Here is a 22,448-nt window from a genome sequence, read left to right as displayed (position 1 = left end):
GCTATTATATTCAAAAGTTAAGGGCTTGGCAGAGATAGTCACTACTCATGGTGGGAATACATTTTTTTATAGGATTCATTTGTTTTTTTTTTGCATTCTGGATCTTATACCAAAGTGTATTTCAGTTCAGAGATTTTAGTAGCAATATAGTGTATTTAAATACAAAATGTGGAAATCTCGTAAGTATGTCTCCGAGGTGCAATAAGGTAGTGCTTCCTGGTGCATTATCTATATTTTAAAAAGTTAATGGTTTTTCTAGTTGTTTATAGTTTTATGAGTGCACGTATGAGGTTTGATGAAATTGTCCTTTATCAGTTAGATACTGAAAGGAATTTAAATAGAATAAATACGGTTAGTAAAAAAAAGCTGTGTAATAAGTTAACTACTTATGTAAATAAATATGGTGCATGTTTTTTTTTAATCCTGCCGATATAAAATTGCTTCGTATTTTTATCTTCCAGTATAGATATTTTAATCATAATAATTTTTTACAAAAAAACTTAATTACTTACACTTTATTAAAAATATATACTTACGTCGTTATCAATTTCCACTTACATTAGAAACTTGTCACATAAAGTGCAAAAAAATAATGACAATAATAATAAAAAAAAGAAAAAAATAACGCAATTAACTCACCTACAATAGACATAAGAATCTGATTGTGTTTACTTCCAACCTTCTCCTCTTTCGCAGAACTAACTTTATACACTTTGTTCACCATTTTGTATTTTTTTAGTTTATACACCACTACAAAAATATTAAAAAAAAAATATCACAAAAAAACTGTCACTTAAAAAAAAACAAAAAATGAAAACAGTCAATAAAAACACTTAAAAAGTATTTTTAAATAAAAAAAAATAAAATTAACGTACTCGATTTTTAAATTAAAAATGTTGTTCTATTTTCAAACGCGCCACGTTCGCGCGGTTGCGTGACCACGGTCTGCGTTTGCGCACTGTCCGCGCCGTCATTATTCCTAGCTTTTATATTAACGACTTGAGATCAGGGTGAACATCGTACATAGTAAATGCAAAGTATTCATAAAATAATAATGGAAATCATAGGAAGAATCTATACTATTGATTTTTGCAAAGCCTTTGTATAATTATAATTTAATGCATGGTGTGATTTCCTATAATTAAGGAAACACAAGAAAAGTTAATATCTGTTCCTTAAACCTGTCTGTAATTTGTATTTCCTGTTGGAAATTCAAGTAAATAAATACTAGTAAAAGAAAGAGGAAAACTTTGTTTGTTTGTTTGTTTGTACCGTAGAGGCTCCGAAACTACTGGACCAATTTGAAAAATTAATTGTCTTACTGTGGGAAAGTTTCACTCTTCCCGAATAACATAGGCTATATTATATTCCGGTATTGGTAATAGTTCCTACTGGTCGCGGGTAAAACCGCGTGACTACGGTAAGTATTAAATAAAATTAACTACTAAAATTCACCGAAAAGGAGGAAAATATAAATAAGAATATAAAAATTTGATAGCTCGTAGCATCAATTTACATCGCCTCAGTATGCATAATGAAGTATTAAGTATGTCAATTGTTTTTGATATCAACTAGATACGAGCCAAAAAAACGCTATAATACGCGACAGTAAAATTGTGTTCGATCAATTAGTAACTTAAGTTTTAATTGTACTCTGAGCGAGTTCACAAGGGCCACTTACCGTGTAGTATGCAAGGAAATAAATTTAAGTTATAATTAAGGAAACATTAATCGTAAGCTACTATGAATCAGGTTAAATTTAACTCGAATTAGGTTAAATTTTATCTGTAATGACAAAGTAACTATTTGATAATAAATAAATAAATAAAATATATAAAAGTTACATTGTAATTTGGAACAGCTGAATAGCATAAGCATGTTATTCCTTGCCTACATTTTTAAAATATTATTTAGGTACTTTAATCAGTTTTAACTACTTTTATGTAAATAAAATACAGAGATCACAATGTTGAGCGATGTGCTAGCGCCATCTAGAGTGAAAAAAACTTCATTTATAGTGCACCTTCTGTTACCTATCTATAGTATTTGGAATGTTCGGAAACCTATACTCTACATTTGTGCGAATTGTGTATTTACAAAAGAATAATAAAAAGCGTCCAGACAAAGTTTTGCCGATAGGTAAACGATGTTAGTATTTTTGTCGAAAATTAATATCTTAAAATGTAAGTAAATCTTAGACACTAGTGGCTGATAAAAAAGTGAGAGAAAACATCTGGAGGAAACCTGGACTACTAAGTCTGAAATCACCTTCCCGCATTGAGCAAGCGTGGTGATTAATGCTCAATCCTTCTTCATGTGAGAGGAGGCCTGTGCCCAGCAGTGGGACGATAAAAAGGCTGTAACGGTAACGGTAACATCATAGGTAGGAAAAGGTTTCAGGTTTTTAAAAGCCGGTTTTTTAAGGTATTATTTTTTTGTAAAAAAGTTTTTTTCTTACTTTATTCAGTTTCAAGTATCTTCATATAACTATTTACCTCGTTCTCCTGTTATACCAATATTTTCGCCGATTGCTTTAATTTAGATCGATCTCTAAGACGCTTTGCTTGTTTTCCACGAAAACCAATTAGACAAACGCTTCCGGGAAGGCACCTTTGAACGAAAAAAATAAAGATTTATCTTCAAAGAAATTAAATATTTAAGTAGGTAATAGGATTTTTTGTGAATAGAGCGTATTCAACATTTAATGAACTCCTGTAAAATAGGTATATAAGAGTAATATGAACATCATATTTATTTGTTAGTAACTAATTAAATAACTAGATGAAAATGAAAAATGTTTTCTTCGTTTTTTCAGATAAGAAATTGTCTTTTTTTATATAAAAAATATTATTATTTGTCCACCTTTTTATTGTGTTATGGATTTTCTACTTGCTTCTTTCAAGCGACATCTCTCAGATGCGGGACAGCAAACAATTGACAACTAGCGGTGCGAAAGATGACGTTCAAAACTGAGCGACAGATTTTTGCCGTTCGAAATCGCCTATGCATACATATATGTATACGTATGTACGCTCGTTTTCCTACGACAAAAATTCACTCATTTTGTAACGCACGACAAAAATCTGCCGGTGTAAAAGAGCTGTTATCCTTTGTATCTATCTGTACCGCGAAAACGATGGTCAATATTTAATCACCAATCATCCGCCGATAGGCTTCGTGGCTTTTACAGTTTTTTTGTCATCGCGGCAATCGGTGGCCATGTAATAGCCTAGGTACTAGGTACTAGGCACTGATAGGTATAGGTTTACCTACAGACGCAGCGACGAACTTTTAAAAATACCAATATTTTCGTACTTAACACTTATTTTACATTAGTTAATTAAGAGGACGAATTGGAATTTTTGGCCCCAAGGATTTCAATTTTTCTCAGTAAATACAAAACGGATCAAAATACAACTTGGTTATCTGAAAGTTCACGATATAAACCTTATTTTGTTTGTTGTAGAAACATGATTAGGTAACTTTTATAACAGAGAAAAATATATCAAACATACCTCTTTTTAAAAAGAGATTCACATATTATGGGCATACGGGACCGATTTAAGCCTCTTAACTTTTTTAGTAGTTGAGTATATACATACTCTTTAAAATTGTAGAAGGAATTTTTATCAAATTATCATTTCTAAATAATAAAATTACAAACCCATTTTGTCGCTTACGACTTTTAGTTATAAGCTAGCGCGCGTATTGTTATCCTCGCCCCGCTCAGACGCTCCGACCCCTTTTGGCGCCTTAGATGCGCGTGCCGGTTATGGAATTATTGTTGACCAATTCCTCGCCTTAATAGAATTGTGACGTGTGAATAACGATTTGATGATAAAAATGCCTTTCCGGGGCCTTAAATTATTTAAAACAACTGTGACATGAAGATAACATAAAAAGTTTGATAGTGTTAAATGTTCTTCCGAGCGTAAGCCTCGTTGTTCAAGATATTTGGGGGTTGAGACGCTCAGACCATGGACTCGACTTAAGGTCTCTTGACATATCTCTTGAAATAGTGACAAAAGTGGCCTACGCTTCGCATGACCAGAGGACTGGCTTATTCTCTGGTCAAAGAATAGGACATCGCAATGCTATTTCTTTAACCAGAGGATAAAGTTCCCTGGTCACGTTAAGTGTGACATAGCATAGTCATACAGAGTGGCAATTCTGCCAGCCTTCTGGAAATAGTAAGTATTTAGTAATCTGTGCTTCTGGGCACTTTACTGGGACGACAGAGATGTGGAGGAAAACTTTGAAGCCTACATTATTGCAAAAGGATAGTAGTAGGTATATGTTTTTATTTTCCTTATTTCTGTTTCAGTAGCTATATTAAATTCATCATCTCCCGAGCATTTTCCCAACTATGTTGGGGTCGGCTTCCAGTCTAACCGGATGCAGCTGAGTACCAGTGCTTTACAAGGAGCGCCCATCTGACCTCCTCAACCCAGTTGCCCGGGCAACGCAATACTCCTTAGACTTTTAGGTTAGACTGGTGTCAGACTTACTGGCTTCTGACTACCTGTAACGACTGCCAAGGATCTTCAGTGACAGCCGGAGTAGGTAGTAAGTTAGTATATTAAATTAGATATTAGATTTAAGTTTTTAAGATGTGTTTAAAATTATCCAAACTAGCAATCACGCGATTGGTAATCGCTCGTGCGCATGATACGCGGCCATATATATCATTATAGATCATTAAAAAAATCACAGTATCGATGTATAATGAAAATCATCATCTTTTTAATTGCTAAATAGATTAAGAATACGTTAAACTTAAATGTGAAGTGGATTATACAGGTTGCTGTTTTCAAGAATATTTTATTTTTAGTATATTATTTTACTCGTAAAAATTTTGAAATAAAATTTCGAAATAAAATATACAAAGACTTAAAACAACTTTCTCCAACTTCAAATTCTCCATGTGAGAGGAGGCCTGTGCCCAGCAGTGGGACGATAAAAAAGGCTGTAACAGTAACAGTAACAGTAAATTCTTACTTCCAGTTTATTCTAGGCCGTCGTTGGCCTTTATCAAAGTTCTGCATTTCTAAGAAAAGAAAAATATTTTAATTTTGAACTGAACTGTAACTAAAAATATTTTGAGATCCAGTTCAGATTTGGCATACCCAGCGAATCTATTTGACTAGCCTCTTAGCCTTTTCTGAGCTATATTGGGGTCGGCTTTCAGTCTGGCCAGATATAGCTTAAAGAAAAGTTTTATGACGGGTCGGTGGCTTAGGCTTAGGCTTAAAATTGCTTTAGTTAAATTAGCCGCATAAGGGGCGTTGGCTACATATACACTAACCAATGGGGGCCTAAGCCTCTGACACACCGTGCTGTGGGAAGCAAGTTCGATTCCCGAAAAACTAAATTCTTTTGGGACTGAAGTTTTTATTATTGAATTAGTGTAAAAAAAAATAGACACGGAAAAGTCCTAGTTTACTGCAAATTAAAGAACCCTTATAAATTGGTTTTGACTCAACCTGTACCAACTCATTTACAAAATGATTTCTCATAATACATTATTATCAGTGGGTAAATACAGCCGTTATCAATGCAATTAAACAAAGCGTGAGTCCTAGGGTCAGCATAACATTAAAGATAACGCACAGGGGATTCCTATCTGCAATAATCTTACCCAGTAAGTACGTTATCAATATCCTACAGCATAATATAATGTTACTAAACCTTTCTTTATTCTATAAAAGAAAGTAGTGTTAGTTACACATTTCATAATTCAAGAATGGCTGAGCCATTTAAGCAGAAAATTGGAGGGGAGATAGAGTTTTTTTCACCACCGGGACGCAGGTGAAACCGCCGGCAGAAGACAGTATAAAAAAAATATATTCAATAACACAGCTGGTCTACCCAGTTACTGCTTGATAATCAAAGTGTATGTAATAAGACCCGCCCGGCCAAATCCAAATCGGACTAGCTCATCGAGTGGTCTAGAAAATGGTCAAAATATCACGTTTTTTGTAGAGTAAAATGTATGTATATATATTCTGTTTCAGTTTTCAGTATTTGTATCGCTAAAAAAGCCTTTTAATCTAGCTTTTTCCTGACTTTCATAACTTCGGGTTCCCGGTCTAAAAGGATGCAGCTAATCTATTTTACATAGCGTCTTCCTAGCTAGCTCAATATAATGACATTCGATACCTACCCTACTTGTGGTAATATTGGTTGTCAGTATTTTTGACGCCTTACCTTTAACTAAAACGAAAACACGTCAAAGGTTTTGTTTTCGAATTAAATCTGGGTTATACCTAATGACTTTTAGCTAGACTAACACGGTCACCCATCCACGAGCCGACAGCACGAAGCGTTGCTTAACCTTTGATCGGAAGTCTCATACGGCTATTACTCACCTAGGAGTTGCCCAATTAGCATACTTAACACTTTGTGAGGAAAATCGTAAACGGGGATTCCTGTGCGCTTGATATTATGCTGGTCACGACTGTACATGAATTGCAATGGATGTACAGTCAGCATCAAAAGTAGCTGAACAAATTAAAATTTTCAAAACTGCTAGCACGTGTCGTTGATAACTTAACAGATTATTTATCTACTTTTTACTAAAATTAGGATGTTAAGCTTTTGGCATTTGTGTTGTTAAGAAATTACCCACCCTTTACTTTGTTAGCATTTGATATACAAAAACCTTGATATACATTTTGTTTGTTGTTTGATATACAATGTTTGTTGAGCACTTTTGAAAATGTTGATATGTTCAGCTATTTTGATGCTGACTGTATATGAATGTTTTAAGATAGTGTATTGTTTGAGAAGAAGGCATTGACGGATAGTGACTCATATTGTAGTCAAAAAGTACCGAATATATACGTAGGTACTTATATAGTATTGTAAACGTGGTTTTCTTAAAATAACTGTTTACTTTTGAACAGGTAAATCACCGGAGACAGAAAGTAAAAAGAACAGTTTTTTTTTTAGAAATTGACAGTGAAATTAAGCCGTAATATCCATGTTTTTCGAGAAATTAAAAAATAATTTTATTGGGAAATAAATGAATAATATATTAAAAGCGTTCAGTTTCAGAGTAGTTATTTACCCCAATCCTGTCTGGACTGTTCTAGAAGCTACCCCGTTTGCGCAGTCCATGAATAAACGCATTCGAACAACTCTTTGACGTACCTAACTATTTATGAATGAAGAACGACAAATTGTAAATAATAAGGTTGGTTTATACTTATCATACGCTAGGTAATGCTATTAATTTTAACAAAAATAAAAATAAGTAGGTGCCCGAAACCAGGTGAGCTAGATAAGAATGGCGTCCAAGGCCGATTTCAGTCACGGTGGCTGTTCTCATATGAGATCAGTCAGCTGCGCAGGACATATTATATTATAGTGCACCAGCATTTGCTCAGACACAGGTGCACTCACTATTCCTTCTCTCTCATAGCCCGATGGGACGGTAATCCGACACGACCGAAGAGAGATCAGGCGCAGGAGTGACATTAACTGCTCTCCGATGCACGGGTGAATCAATCACCAACTTCCAGACTATGAGCTGCTTTGTGAAAGTTTATAAAATCCACAATGCGATTTAGGCCCGACCTAGGAAACTGAGACCTGGTGTCGAGCAGTCTTGCTTGTGACTAGACCATTGAGGCAGCGATGACTGTATGATTAGACTATGTCTTTGTATGATAAGATAAAAAGTAATTTATTGGCTGAAAATCAGCACTTTTTGAAGGCAGCCTCCAAAACGCCCGCCCTTCACCACTTCCAATGTGTTTTTCCTAGGAAGAAGTGGTGGAACAAACTCCCCATTAACTGACTTGGCCTTTGGGTGCTCCCGAGCATATACATACAAAGACAATGTACATGTATATTCACAAACACTGCAGGTATGGTTAATTTTTGCCGGGGCTGCGGGATTGTTCGAAAGAGTTACCGCGGCCATGGTACATAAAAGGCCTACGAAGGAAGAGTCTGACACTCCCTCAGCGCTGCTAACCCACAGCGGGAGGGGTCATTTTTGATGATTTTTGACGTCGTAAAAAAAAGGTATGGTTCATTTACTTTTGCGGGTCATTGTAAGCCATCAAGGTGAGCCATTACAAAACTTATAATGCATCTGTACAGAAACCTTGAAGTCTAGACGAAATTGCAAACAATGCGCTAAAAAGATACACTTATTATAATTAAAATTTTATTGTCAATTGTAGCACATTTTCCGGGTTTTTTCATTCACATTTTTCCATGAAAATGTCTCGCTGTCACACAAACGTTAGCTTTTTCTTATACCGAATGTTTACTTTGTAAATTGAATAGGAAGCAGCTGTTTTAAAAAAAACGACATTTTAGGGTGCGTTCACATTTGGCTAATGCGCAGCTCGCAGGCAGGTTGCGGACTGTCCCCGAACTGCGTTCGTTCGAGCCCTGCATGAGTTTGCGCTAAAGAGCACGCACCCTTAAGAAAATTACGTTTATGTTATCGGAAAACTTGGGCCTTAGCAACTTCAAGAAACATTGACCGATATGGATCAGCAAATTAATGCCACTTGGGTTAATATTGCAATCCGTCCTACATAGCGTAAGCTAAGTATGTTTTGTTTGGGAGCACGTTTTATTAAATGCGTGATTCAATCGAATACATTTTAATTGATTCTGTATTCTCGTGGCGAGTGGTCACATTGATTTAACAGCTGTTTATGTTTCAAAATATACACTACATATTCCAGGAAATTATTGCGATTTTTCTTTACTTACAGACCGTCTGCCTAGCTTTTTCCCAATTGGGTTCGGTTTTCAGTCTAATCAGATGCAGCTGAGTACCAGTGTGCCACAAGGAGCGACTACCTATCTGACCTCTTCAACCCAGTTACCTGGGCAATCCAATACCCCTAGGTTAGACTGTTTTTTAGACTTCCTGGCTTCTGACTACCCGTAACTACTGCTAAAGATGTTCAAATGACAGCCGGTACCATCCAAAACACTGAGCTCGTTGCGACAAGATCCACGAACTGACCGCGACAAGCGTTGCTTAACTTTTTGATCAATCGGTCTGCGCGGCTTTGACTTATACTTAGCTTTTCTCTATTTCTTACTTACTACACCTACTTGATGAGTCGTGACTCGTTCAGCGTTTGGCTCGAACAAATGTGTGAGCACCTTTAGCTTTGTGCCACTTACAAGTCGCAGAGTTATGTATCTTGACCTTCTTACACCTTATCTGCCGTGGGTACTTTACATCTTCTTGTAATAGGGGAGGACCCTAAAGTATTTGAACTCATTATCGTACTCAGAACTCTCATTATAATTGCCTAATAATATATTTCGGTGTTAGTAATAGCACTTGATAGGTTTTGTGAAAATCGTAATATTAGAGTAGTTGGGTCAAGGCACTATGAGATATGAGAAGTGGTGTTTTGGTCTAGAGAAAATAGGCTCGTCGCTGTGGTATGAATTGCTAGATATTTGACAATTACTTGAGACATGAGGGCGCGTCTCCACGGTGAATGTAGCTGGAGCAAGTTAACATGCGTAAGTGATAATTGACTAGTGACAAGAGCACGCGGGTGGGTATTTGGTATTTTGCTTTATTTATAGCAGTTTTTAAAATGCACGTAACCTGCGCATGTGCCTCAACATGAGCAAGCTTCATGCACCGTGTAGATACACCGTTACTTACCTAAATAATGAATATGAACACAAGTTGCTTTGACAGTTACAATAAACGTCAAAGGTATATTGTCATTGAGATACCGCGAGCTCTTTTTAATGGGAATTGCGAGCGAAAATCTTAAAAGGGACTATTTGACTAGCTCTGCTGTTCAGAAGTTGGTGAAGATTGGCTGATTCTGATGATTGACTTTTTTATGTAGGTTTATTCATATTAGGCAATTCACATAGATGTAGTATTTGTATGTGATGTATACATATTTCCACAGTAAAGTTTCACAAAGATATCTTGGGAAATACAGGCCCAATTCAAAAAATATATTAGTATCAGGTAGCCCATTTATCTAGAAAAGCTATATGCTACTTTTTATACGAGAGTAGATAGTTCCCACGGGTTATTGGTAAAACCGCCGGAATAAGTTAGTAGATACTCAATATTCAATGCGTAAGAAATTACCGAATATGCGAGTACATACATTTTCCTCAAAGCTGGGCTAAGGGACTTTACATGCAAACATCAGTACGATAAAATAATCTAATAAATAACTAGCTAGGATATTAATATTACATAAGCAATCGATTTTATTACCACATCAAATGAACAAGGTCTGTCTATGTGAACTGATCTAGAAAATTGAAGACCAAATACTGATAGGATATTCCGAATGAGTGGGTAATATCTATCTTTAATAGTTTCTTATATTTTGTTACTTTTTTGTGGGTGAAATCGGTTAGAAGGGATCCTGTGTACCTACTACGTACAATACATTTTTTCCAAAGTTGCTTAACCAAATAATATTATTATACTTGCTTGGCCGTGGCTCACTTAACTGCACCCGGTTAAGCTGGCCCCAACTATATTGGGGTAAGGCTAGACAGATGATGATGATATTTGCTTGTTATGGTATATATTTGCTTTGACGCTCAGAGTCTGGAAGTTGGCGGTGTCACGCCTGGGAGGGCACGTAAAGCCGTCTCCGAATGCTACTCAGTAGCAGCTGTGTTACAATTCCACGTCAGAGACCGTCAGGCGGATTTGAGAAAACTCTGACGGCTTGCTAGGTGATTAAACCTGTAGCCCGAGTGGTAAGAAGAAGAAGTTATACAAATACTTTAAAGTGAATTATTTCAATAAGAAGCTTTTTGAATAGTTGCTACTACTACATATTTTCCTGGTTAAACGTAATTGAATGTCCTTTTTTTACCTTCATCTTACATTATCCTAATTGTATGTATGTTAAGAGGACGAATTGGAATTTTTGGCGCCAAGGATGTCAATTTTTCTCAGTAAATACAAAACGGATCAAAATACAACTTGGTTACCTGAAAGTTCATGATATAAACCTTATTTTGTTAGTTGTAGAAACATGATTAGGTAACTTTTATAACAGAGAAAAATATATCAAACATACCTCTTTTTAAAAAGAGATTCACATATTATGGGCAAACGGGACCGATTAAAGCCTCTTAACTTTTTTAGTAGTTGAGTATATACATACTCTTTAAAATTGTAGTAGGATTTTTTATCAAATTATCATTTCTAAATAATAAAATTACAAAACCATTTTGTCGCTTACGACTTTTAGTTATAAGCTAGCGCGCGTATTGTTATCCTCGCCCCGCTCAGACGCCCCGACCCCTTTTGGCGCCTTAGATGCGCGTGCCGGTTATGGAATTATTGTTGACCACTTCCTCGCCTTAAGGAAAATGGGCGTTAGATAACACATTTACTAAGGGATAATCTAGGCATCTATACTATATCATTATCATCATCAGCCTATCGCAGTCCACTGCTGGACATAGGCCTCTCCAAGTGCACGCCACTGAGATCGATTTTCGGCTTCTCGCTTTATTATAATACTATACTATATAGTATTATAATAAAGAGGAAACATATTGTTTGTTGGTACACTAAAGGCTCCAAAACCTCTGAACAGATTTGAAAGAATCTTTCATTGTTGGAAAGCTACACTCTTCCCGAGTAACATAGGCTGTATTTTATCTCGGTACGCGCAGTAGTTTGCCCCGGGACGTGAGTGAAATTCGGAAAATTGGCTAGTAGTTTATATCCGAGTACAGGAAGTAGGTACCTAGTACACTCGGGGAGCGCATTATTTTTTTTTGATCGTTTAAGTTTGTATGTACTTTCTAAGTATATTTTGGACACCAATGACTGTGTTTCGAATGGCACGTTAACCTGTAGGTCCCGTATGTCAATGAACATCCTTGGCAGTGATTACGGGTAGTCAGAAGCCAGTAAGTCTGACACCAGTCTAACCAAGTTGCCTGGGTAACTAGGTTGAGGAGGTCACAGATTGGCAGTCGCTCCTTGTAAAACACTGGTAGCTACATCCGGTTAGACTGAAAGCCGACCCCAACGTAGTTGGGAAAAGGCTCGGAAGAAGAACTTTTCATTGACTGTTATTGTAGGTTCAAAATACGCATCAGTAAACCTAAACTATATTAAGTACATTATACAAGCTTGAACTTTGAACTAAGAATAAGGTCTCCCATTCACAATGTCCATGCATTTCATTGCAAAACAAGGTGAATGGGAATCTTTGTCTTTTCTACATTGAACGACTACGTACGATTAATTTAAGGTTGTTTATATTGCTAACTAGCTGTTCCACGCGGCTCCACCCGTATCCCGAGGGAACTATATCCCGCACCTGGTTAAAAAGTAGCTTATGTACTTTTTCAGACTCTCTTTTTTTGGGCTATCTGTGTATCGGTTAGTAGCATTAGCTTGACAGTGCAACAGACAGACAGTAACTTTCGCATTTATAATACTACTAATAATATAAAAATGTGAAAGTTTATGAGAATGTATGGATGTATGTTTGTTATTCTTTCACGCAAAAACGGCTGGACCAGTTTGGTTGAAATTTAGTATGTAGATAGGCGATACCTTGGATTAATACACAGGCTGTTTTTATCAACACACTACGAGGGCGAAGCCGCGGGCAGAACCTAGTATAAAGTAATGATGAGAAAAGCCTAATGAATTAACATACCCTCCAAATATTGCTTATTGTTTTATAATTAATTTTCTTATTTAGTTATTTTCAATACGTCATATATCAGAGAAATATTCGCGTCGCAAATTCCTATAGGTACTTAGGCATAGGTATCGAGTTCAAATGAATCATATTATGAACAAAGAATCATTGTAGCTTAATGATTGATGATAAAGGAGAGCAAAGTTGACTGAGTCACGTGATTTTAGGGTCAATTCCTATCTATATTGATGATTTCCATAGTATTCTGTTAAAGCGTGTGGTCATCTGCCTAGACTTTTATCTTATGTTGAGGTCGGTTTCCCGTCTACTGGGTTAAATTGCAAGCATTGAATTTACTGGTCAGTACCCAGATATGTATGTACTGATAAGTACTTTCAAATTGGTCTATGGACGGACGGACATACAGACTTTCACACTTTTTTAAATATGAATTTGTAATTTTTTGCAGCTGCACATAAGGTTTTGGTTATTTTATGTTGGGTATAATTTAGGCGGTCACCAAAAATATTTTTAAGACTCTAAGCTGAGGCACCAAATAAAATAAACAACTCCAAAAAAAATAAAATAACATCAGAAAAATCGCAAATCTCGCACAAATATTATTTTTGGTTCCCAAAATGGATTAATGGTCACCAAATTCTGTCCAACTAAAAGATTAATATTACCACCAAAAATAGCGACGAAAACGAATCGCTGCAAAACCGACTCCACGTAGTCTTGTCTGCCCTACCCCTAGAGTGCAATTCAAAACCGCGTAGGCGCAGAGGGGCGAGGCGGCCTGCGAGCTGAGGCGCAGGTAGTTTTAAGGCTTGCCGCTGCGGCTGAGGCTGGCTGGCCGAGCCGGCCAGCAAGCCGAAGCTGCGGTGGTGAGCGTGAAAACCATCTGCGACGATAAGCTCGCATGGCACCGCCGGAGCCCTGCAGCGCCGGAGCCGTGACAGAAGCCATGCTTGCTGCATGTTGCGTGCTTACATTTTAAACGCACTGAGTTACACACAAATTCATACATATAACAATAAATAAGCGACGTACGTTTGGGAACCCTAGTATATTAATTGGTATTTGGAAAATATTCTAGCGATCGTTAGCTTTTTTAGTCTAACAAAAATGACCAAATTAGGAGTCATGGTATTACATAATTGGTAACATCTAAGTAGTGACAATATATAATATTTGGTCTAAAGTGTATTTTAAAGGCGTCCATATATTTTTTCAGTAGTCAATAATACGAAAAAATTGTTTTATCTAATAATATTTTTGGAAACGTTATTTGGTGACCGTTTATCCATTTTGGTAACCGTTTAGATTTTTTTTGGTAGTAAAATAGGTACTTTTTTGGGTGGTTGTTAAACACAAGCCTTTTATGTTTATCCTGGACTAGCTGCTGTCCCACAGTTTCACTTCTTTCCGCACCGGGATAAAATATAGCCTATGTTACTTTCTCGGGGACTGTGTAGCTTTCCCACAAAACTCTTCACATTCAGTAGTTTCCAAGCCTTTAGGGTACAACCAAAAAAACTGTTTCCTCTTTATTATTCTATACTTAAGTCTAGAAGTATACATATTATGTATAATTTTAGATCTCATTATTATTGAACTCAGTTTACTTAAATATCTATAAAACTGCAAAAATAATAAATACTTACACAGATATACATCCGCTCGCTCAGGGATTCAAAATACAATGACAAGGATGAATTCGTGTCACACTAACATCTTTACCGTATCGAGAGCCGCAGACCACACAATAACACGGAAAGAACTTTCTATAGAAAACGATAATAATACCTACATGCTTATTGTTGCCGAAAGTAGGTGTGTATACATATATTTTCACCTACAATCCCGTGATATTTTTTTAGGGATCCGTTCCTTAATCGGTAAGATTGATCTCTTCGTACCATGTCGTGTTTATATTTTTGTTATGAATGTAAGTAAGTAAAAACAATGAAAAATAAAAGTAAGTATCATATCGGCTGTTCTAATATAAATAGCTGAAATAGATTATAGTGCAGACACAGGTGCACTCTCTATTCCATCACTCTCATAGCCCGATGGGACGGCAATCCGACACCACCGCAGAGAGATCAGGCGCAGGACCGACATTAACGTGTTCTCCGATGCACGGGTGTATCAATCACCAATTTATATGCTCCGAACTGCCTTGCACAATTTTATAAAACTCACACACCTATTTCGAACTGACCCGGGAATCGCATCCGAGAAATTCGTTCACAGCAGTCGCACTATGCGATAACTAGACCAACGAGGCAGTTATAGGAAAGCATTGTACGGAACCATATACATTTTTTTTTACTTTAAGATAGGATTGGCAAAGGGAATTCTGAATAGATTTTTTCCTTTGTTGTATTCGGCAAGTTCTTTTGTACGGGAGGTAAGAATTGGCATAAAGAAAATGTACCCATAGATATGGAAATTATTTGAAAGGTATTGATTAAGTGCAGTGAAAAAGAAATTAACCTGATTTCTTTGTAACAATATTCTTACGGATTGACCTTGTCATGGCATGAATAAAGATTAAATAAATTAGGATATTACGGTCGCTACATGTAAATCACTGGTGTTTTTAGCTGCTTTCGGTGAGACTGGAAGCCGAACCCGACATACCTAATGGAGAAGTCTAGGCAGACGATGAAAGAAAAAATATATATATTAAAAATACTTTGGTTTAAACATATTGCATCCTTATTATTCAGTTTGCAGGGTAAGTGTAAATAAATGAAGTAAATATTCAAAAGGAAATATCTCACTGTGAAAATTTTGTTAGCAACCAGTTGGACAGCAATTTTTTGCGCTCAATGCGTTAGATGACTATACACTACTAGTGTAATAGTACTGGGGCCCGATTCTCCTAATTTTACTTAAGCGACATATGATTCACATTCGACTGCGATCCAATCATGACTCGATTACGATTGAAGTAAATGTGGCATTCCGCAATTTTTTCTTGGAAATAAACGTTTTTATCCTTTTCTGTCATTCAATAATGAATCATTTTGTCTGCAAATGATTTACGATTGCCATATGATTGTAGAGCAAACTACCGTATAGACCAAAATCACCAAAATAGCAGACCAATTGCAAACCAATCGAATGTCGTTGGAATACGATTGGTCTTATATTAGTAGCAGAATGCCCGATATGGTTAAGACTGCTAGTGCGATTCGATTTCTATTCAATTTTGACATTAGGAGAATCGGGCCCCTGTAGTCACATTCCATTGCTGTGTATAGAGACTCAGGTTCAATTCCTGGATCATCCCGAGCTTGCCGGCGCGGGGTCGTGAAAGCATGCTAATGTCGCTCAGGCGCCTGATCTCTCTCCAGTCGTGTCGGATTGCCGTCCCATCGAATGGAACTTTCTGAAGCTCAAGTTTTTTATATACTTTCCTGAAAAAGGTTTGTGCTACTGTTAGATTTTTAGATTGCAGTCACAGCTAGCTTTCTTCTAAGTCATAACATAATTCTTTGAGAATTTGAACGGACACGGTAGTAAAGAATTAGCTTTATTAAAATCCAAAACAAAAATGTATGTACAGGTATACAGGAAAATGTCAGAAATGTGAGATGGTAGGTTTGCAATTTTCTGAAAAATGCGAAAGATCAAATAGACAAAGAATTTCTGAGGAATTTTGTTTTGAAATGCACTCGCTGTTTTTCCAGAAAAAATACTTCCTCATATATTTTGAAAACAATCTTTTATTTTTTTCACTGGGTTCATAATAGTAACGTTTAACGTTTTAAAAGTTACAAAGCTATTCCAACTACCTACTATTCTAAAATTGTTTGTAATTGTTTCTAATTTCGGATTGTTTCTAAAATTGAGTACATTATACTAATAAATACAAACTGTATCATTACAAAATCATTCAGAATTATAAGTATGACAAAGTAGGTATGTTATTTTGTTATTATTTGTACGTCTTACAATATAACGCAGTTTCTGTGAATAACGTTAATATAATAAAAGTATTTTTCACGAAAACAAAATTTTCTTCGCAAAACAGTTATTTTTAAAAAGTTTATAAATAAACGGCTGTCCTTACATTCCATCCCGAGGCTTAAGACCTTGTCCGTGGGTTGCCAGTAACATAAATAATATGCACCAATATCTATCCACCCACAAGATTAGGGTGGCCATACTAAAAATGGACATCTTTTTTTTAACGTCGTTTTTAGCCCAGTTTTGGTCCCTCTGCGTATAATTTTATTCATTTTTGAAAAAACTTTATTCTCAGTCATCAATGGCCCATAGATAAATACCTTATAAACCAACAACTGAAATTCTCCCTTGAAAACTGACAGCTGTCAACTGGTCAAAACGTTTAATACTCCTAACTTTATCTCTGCTTTACACAACAGAATGTTGTAAATTATGAAAACGAAAAATGACTGTTGTGGCCAAACCACTGAATGAATTAAGTAATTTTTTTTTTACAATTCGCCATAGATTATTATAAATTACTAGCTGGTGCCCGCGACTTCGTCTGCGCAGGTTTAGTATTTCGAACAATATGTTTACAAATTGAAGCCTATGTGTTATTCTGACGTATAAGCTATATTATTGTAAAGTTTCATTAAAATTCATTCAGTAGTTTTTGCGTGAAAGAGTAACAAACATCCATACATACAAACTTTCGCGTTTATAATATTAGTAGGATTATATGTGACAGGATTTAATGTGATTAGGTAGGTACGACACACCCAATATAAGATATGTATATTTAGTAAATAAAAAGCATAGATTTAATAGATATGACCCATGAGCATAAAAAATTGTATTTGTTCAACGTTGAAAGGCCATGTCAGGAGGGTTAGGATATTCACGTATTACTGTTAGTCATTGGCATGAGTCCAAAATAAAGATTGTAAGTAGAAACACTTGAGAAGCATCTAACCCCTGGGCTACGGTAACTTAATACATGTACAGAAAAGGCCTCATCCTAATAGCATTTCGCACAAAGTTAATGTAGTAAGTTATTAATTATTAGGTTTCAAGAGCCGATGTTGATATTGAATAAAATACAAATTATTTAGGAAATTGTTCTTATTTTTATTATGATAGTATGGTATGACTCAATTATGTATGGAACAAAATATTATTATCTACACTTCCAGGCAATAACATATTAAATACCTCGAATAGCTACCTCGTAAGCGGAAGTTAACACATTTTTTAAATCTCTTTTGACAAAAATATCTTAAAGTCAAAATAGTGAAGAATGTTAAGTCTTATGAAAAAGGACAGGACTGGGAAAGTCCGAAAAAAATACATTAATGTAGACACTTTATTCAAGGAACAAAATATTTATATTGTGCTGCCCCCATGTTTACTCTGTTTAATGATGATATATGATAATTCGGGCAAATGCCTATTGAAGAAAATTATTGCAAAACTGAAGAGTTTGTAGTTGAGTTTTGTCGCACACGAAGGGTTTCGTACCATTATTTAGAAAAAAAGCAAAAAATTTACGTTCGTTGTATGGGAACCCCCCAAAATATTTATTTTATTCTAGTTTTCAGCATTTTTATAGCGGCAACAGAAATACATAATCTGTGAAAATTTTAACTCTCTAACTATCACGGTTCATGAGATACAGCCTGGTGACAGACGGACTGAGAGGACGGAACTGAAAATCCGCCAGTGTGAAAGCGTTGATAGATAGAACATTATACCTTTTTCAGGACCGAAGAAAATGAGAACCTCCATTTTGGGAAGTCGGGTAAAAATTATGACAAAGTAACATAGCATGATAAATCGGGTTAACTATATGATTCATTTATTTTATTAAAAAAAAAAAAAAACTGGCGGCCAATTATTATCTAGCGTGTAGATTAAAATATGTAAGGAAATATCAGAAAAGCTTTGACGAAGTAAGTAAGTGAAAAGACTGGACAAATCGCGTCGGCAGACTCTTTGTAAACAGGATAAGATTTATCTCCTTGCAATGATTATTTCCCTCAGCAAAGTATTTTCCTGGAACCCCGGGGATTATCACGTCGAGAAAATAAAATAATCCTCTTTTTGATATAGGAAAATGTTATGAGAAAATAGGATAGTTATTTGAATGGCATACTTATTAAAAAAAGGGGAAAACGGTTTGAGTTGGCATAGTATTACTCTGCTTATGTCATAGTAATAATAGTGGTTAGGTAATCATCATCTAGCGAGCCTTTTCCGAACTATGTTGGGATCGGCTTTCAGTCTAAACGGATGCAGCTGAGTACCAGTGTTTTACAAGGAGCGACTGCTCTATCAGACCTCCTCAACCCAGTTACAGTCTTCGCCTTAAAGGGTAAAGCCCTTGGTAAGACTATTTGTCAGATTTATTGTTAGGTTTAGTGATTAGGTACAACACACCCGATATAATGATTTGCATACATGCGAAAGGCAGCCAGTTTAACTTTTTTGTTGATTTTTTTCGCATCAGTCTAAAAATCTAAAAAATGTGTCATTAACACTGTCACTGAAGTTCAAAGGGATTTGTTTTTGTAAGCCAGTAATTAAATTACTTAAAAGTTTTAACAAATGCAGATTAACTTTATATTTTGGTAAATAGCATTTAAATGTAACTTTTGACTTTAACAATTTGACCTTCAGGACTTTGTTTTAGCATTGATCATCTTTCAAAGGGCAAATTAGCGAATTTGACTAATATTCTCAATCTTTTCTACGCAATTATGATTGCTCAAATTAGACCAAAAAGCATCTATTCAAAGTAGGCTGAAAATCACTTTTAGAACGTCAAAATCACATGAATACAGCCCCCAAAAACACCCACCCTTCACCACTTCCTATGTGTTTTTGATGGGAAGAAGAAGTGGCGCAACAAACTCCCCAGCAACACATGTCTGTCTATTAGTTTTAAAAGATCACAACACGAAATTATGTTATTTATAATATTCTTTAAAAAACATGTTCTTACCATTAGCAAAGATTGTAAAACCCAAATTATGTTAGTTTATATCTCATTAAAATAAGTTATTCTTTATTTTTCTTTCTTTTCAGTAACTATATCTTTATTTTTATAGAACATAGCATGGCTTTTTGATTAGGCTGTGTTCAGCTGTAATTGGATCTGAAATTTATACACTGTCTATTGTTAAAAAAATTAACAGTATCTTGTTAACCTGTCTAGTTTATCTGTACCTATTAAATAAAATAGAATATTTTCAAATTACATCTTAATTCATTAGATAGCTAGCCGTTTTCCCACAGTTTCACTCCCATGGGAATTTTCATATGTATTCAGTTGTTTCGTTTGAGTCGTAGTGGGTGGCCTAGCGGGTAAAGAACCAACCTCTCGAGTATAAGGGTGTGGGTTCGATTCCAGGTCAGGCAAGTACCAATGCAACTTTTCTAAGTGTGTATGTACTTTCTAAGTATATTACACGCCAATGGCTGATAAAAAAGGTGAATGAAAACATCTTCAGAAAACCTGGACTATAAAGTCTGTAATCACCAACCCGCATTGAGCAAGCGTGGTGATTAACGCTCAATCCTTCTCCGTGTGAGAGGAATCCACAGCCCAGCAGTGGGACGCTAAAAAGGCTGTAACAGTATTCACTAGTTTCGGAGCCTTTTAGGTTAAACTAAATAAACTTTTATTTAAACGATACTACAGGTTATAAATAAACAAACAAAAAAGTTGCTTCTCTATTATACTAAGTAAAGATTAGTATAGATAAGATGAAACGGCTGATGGAAGCTAATTTTAGAATAAAAAGCATGTTATCGTGTCAAATCTAATACATAATAATAAAAATACGAAATTGAACTCCGGGAATTAATTCAGATAACAAATAAACAATGAAATTGATTTGTGGTATTTCAATTCGAGTTTTCCCATAGGTCTTCGTACGAAATCGCGTCTTAGGGCAGGCGCTCATTCACGGCAGTTCATTGTAAAGTACTGAGTAAAAATATAAGTTAACATAATGAAAATAGACGTTGTTTTTACAGATTATGATAATCAGATAGATTTTGGAATTCAAGTTAAAAAAATAAATGACGGGAAAGTTTTTTTATATTGAATTACACGTTTATTTCAATACTACTTACGAGTATTATGTACGCAAAATGGGTTTTGGTGTACAGATTTTTAAATCCTCAATCACGCTGTAACAGTTGAACTGATTTTAATGAAAATTGGCTATGATTATCCTTTGGAATAACATAAATGCCATTTTAATTAAGTAGTTTTTCCACCTTGCCTTCATCCAATTTAGGTAAAACCTTAAGCGGTAGCCAGTCAAGTATTATTTGTCACTTAAAAATACGTCACCGTCGATTGCCGTCAATGTGTGTCCGGCCTAACGAATGTGTGCCAAAATTATGATTGATTGGATCCATTGAGTTCTGACGTCAGAACCTTATGACAATGATAGGCAGACCGTGGGTAGTCGCCAGTTAATTTCATTTAGATCTTGGACCAGTTAATAAATAAGCAATTTTTGTAAGGTCGTTTAAATATGTATGTTGGTAAAAAAGGTTGATGATTTTTACTTTTTATTTTAACTTATTTTGTGGGGTTCACAAAAAATATCAATTTGTTTGAGCTTGAAGAAGTAACAAAAATCCACTCTTAGGTAATATTTAAATGAAACGAATTAAAGTAATTTTATTAGCTCAGTCACAATATGATTTTAGATCACTGCTACAAACAATTAAAAGATCGGTCATTACAAATGGCCTATAAGACCTTTCTATAGTGCAACCTACAAAACTGTGCAGATCAGCAATACCAGTCAAAAGAGTATTTTGGTTGAACTTCAATAGGTTCAAAAGAATCTCATATCCTAAGCTTCCAAAAGTAACTTTTTTGTGGCGCGACACACTCATTAGATGACGTAGCGTGTCTGAACTGAGTTCCGTGAGAACTACTTTCTGCAAATAGATAAAAACTTTCCTGTAGCCTACCTCGATAAATAATTTTATTCAATAGGTTTAGTAGGTCCCGGGAGTACTGTGTTCAAACAAACTTATAAACAGTGTTTTCAGCTTTATAATATTAACATAGATTTGTAAATTAAAACTTCATTTTTGAATTTCCCAAATCTGGTAGGTCTGCTATGACTTAAACGTTTTGGAAATGTTGCTATATTTTGCGTACTTACAGCTTTATATTTTTTTTTATTGAGAACGTGCATAAAAGAGAGCTAGTTGACCGCTATTTTCTTGTCCAATTAGTTTTTTATATAGCTGACAAACTTAAGCTCTTCTTTTACACAGCTCGGTGAGTCTATACTAATAGGGAGGGTTGTTAGCTGTCAAGAGGTAAAATGAGGGGAATGTCAAGTGAGGTACACAGTTGAAATGATGACATATGGTTACAGGAAACGACTTTTGAATACGTCTCTTGTATGAGAGGTACATTTGAAATTTGGGTCAGCTTTAAAATCGATATGTAATGTGTGTTAGAAAAAAGGCATCTTTCATGGAAGTTGGTTGAAAATCCGTATATAACAATAAGTACCAAATTATCTACCTTTTCTAATATTATAAAGCTGAAAAGTTTGTTTGTTTGCTTGAACGCGGTAATCGCAAGGAACGATTACTGATACGATTTGAAAACATATCAATCCATTGGGACGCGAGTGAAACCGGTAGCGGAATTGATAAAGTTTTTTTCCATTTTTAGGGTTCCGTACCCAAAGCGTAAAACGGGTACCCTAATGTTTTCGCTCCTTTGCCGTAAGTCCGTCTGTCACCAGGCTGTACCTAGGTAAGTATCTCATGAACCGTGATAGTAAGAGA

General features: G+C 35.5%; 2 protein-coding genes across 2 annotated transcripts in view; one reads left to right on the top strand and one right to left on the bottom strand.

Annotated features, from left to right (window-relative positions):
* LOC110376604 (facilitated trehalose transporter Tret1) overlaps window positions 1-870 on the bottom strand; it is a 35,074-nt gene extending 34,204 nt beyond the window's left edge. Inside the window, exon 1 of the mRNA XM_021335150.3 lies at window positions 640-870. Coding sequence (XP_021190825.2) covers window positions 640-724 — 85 coding nt within the window. The 5' untranslated portion in view covers window positions 725-870. The remainder of the gene's footprint in view (window positions 1-639) is intronic.
* LOC110376616 (solute carrier family 2, facilitated glucose transporter member 2) overlaps window positions 1-22,448 on the top strand; it is a 324,460-nt gene that overhangs the window by 115,788 nt on the left and 186,224 nt on the right. The window lies entirely within an intron of this gene.

This window comes from Helicoverpa armigera, chromosome 25 (assembly GCF_030705265.1).
Source record: "Helicoverpa armigera isolate CAAS_96S chromosome 25, ASM3070526v1, whole genome shotgun sequence".
NCBI classification, from domain to species: domain Eukaryota; kingdom Metazoa; phylum Arthropoda; class Insecta; order Lepidoptera; family Noctuidae; genus Helicoverpa; species Helicoverpa armigera.
This window is presented reverse-complemented; position numbering and strand designations above follow the sequence as displayed.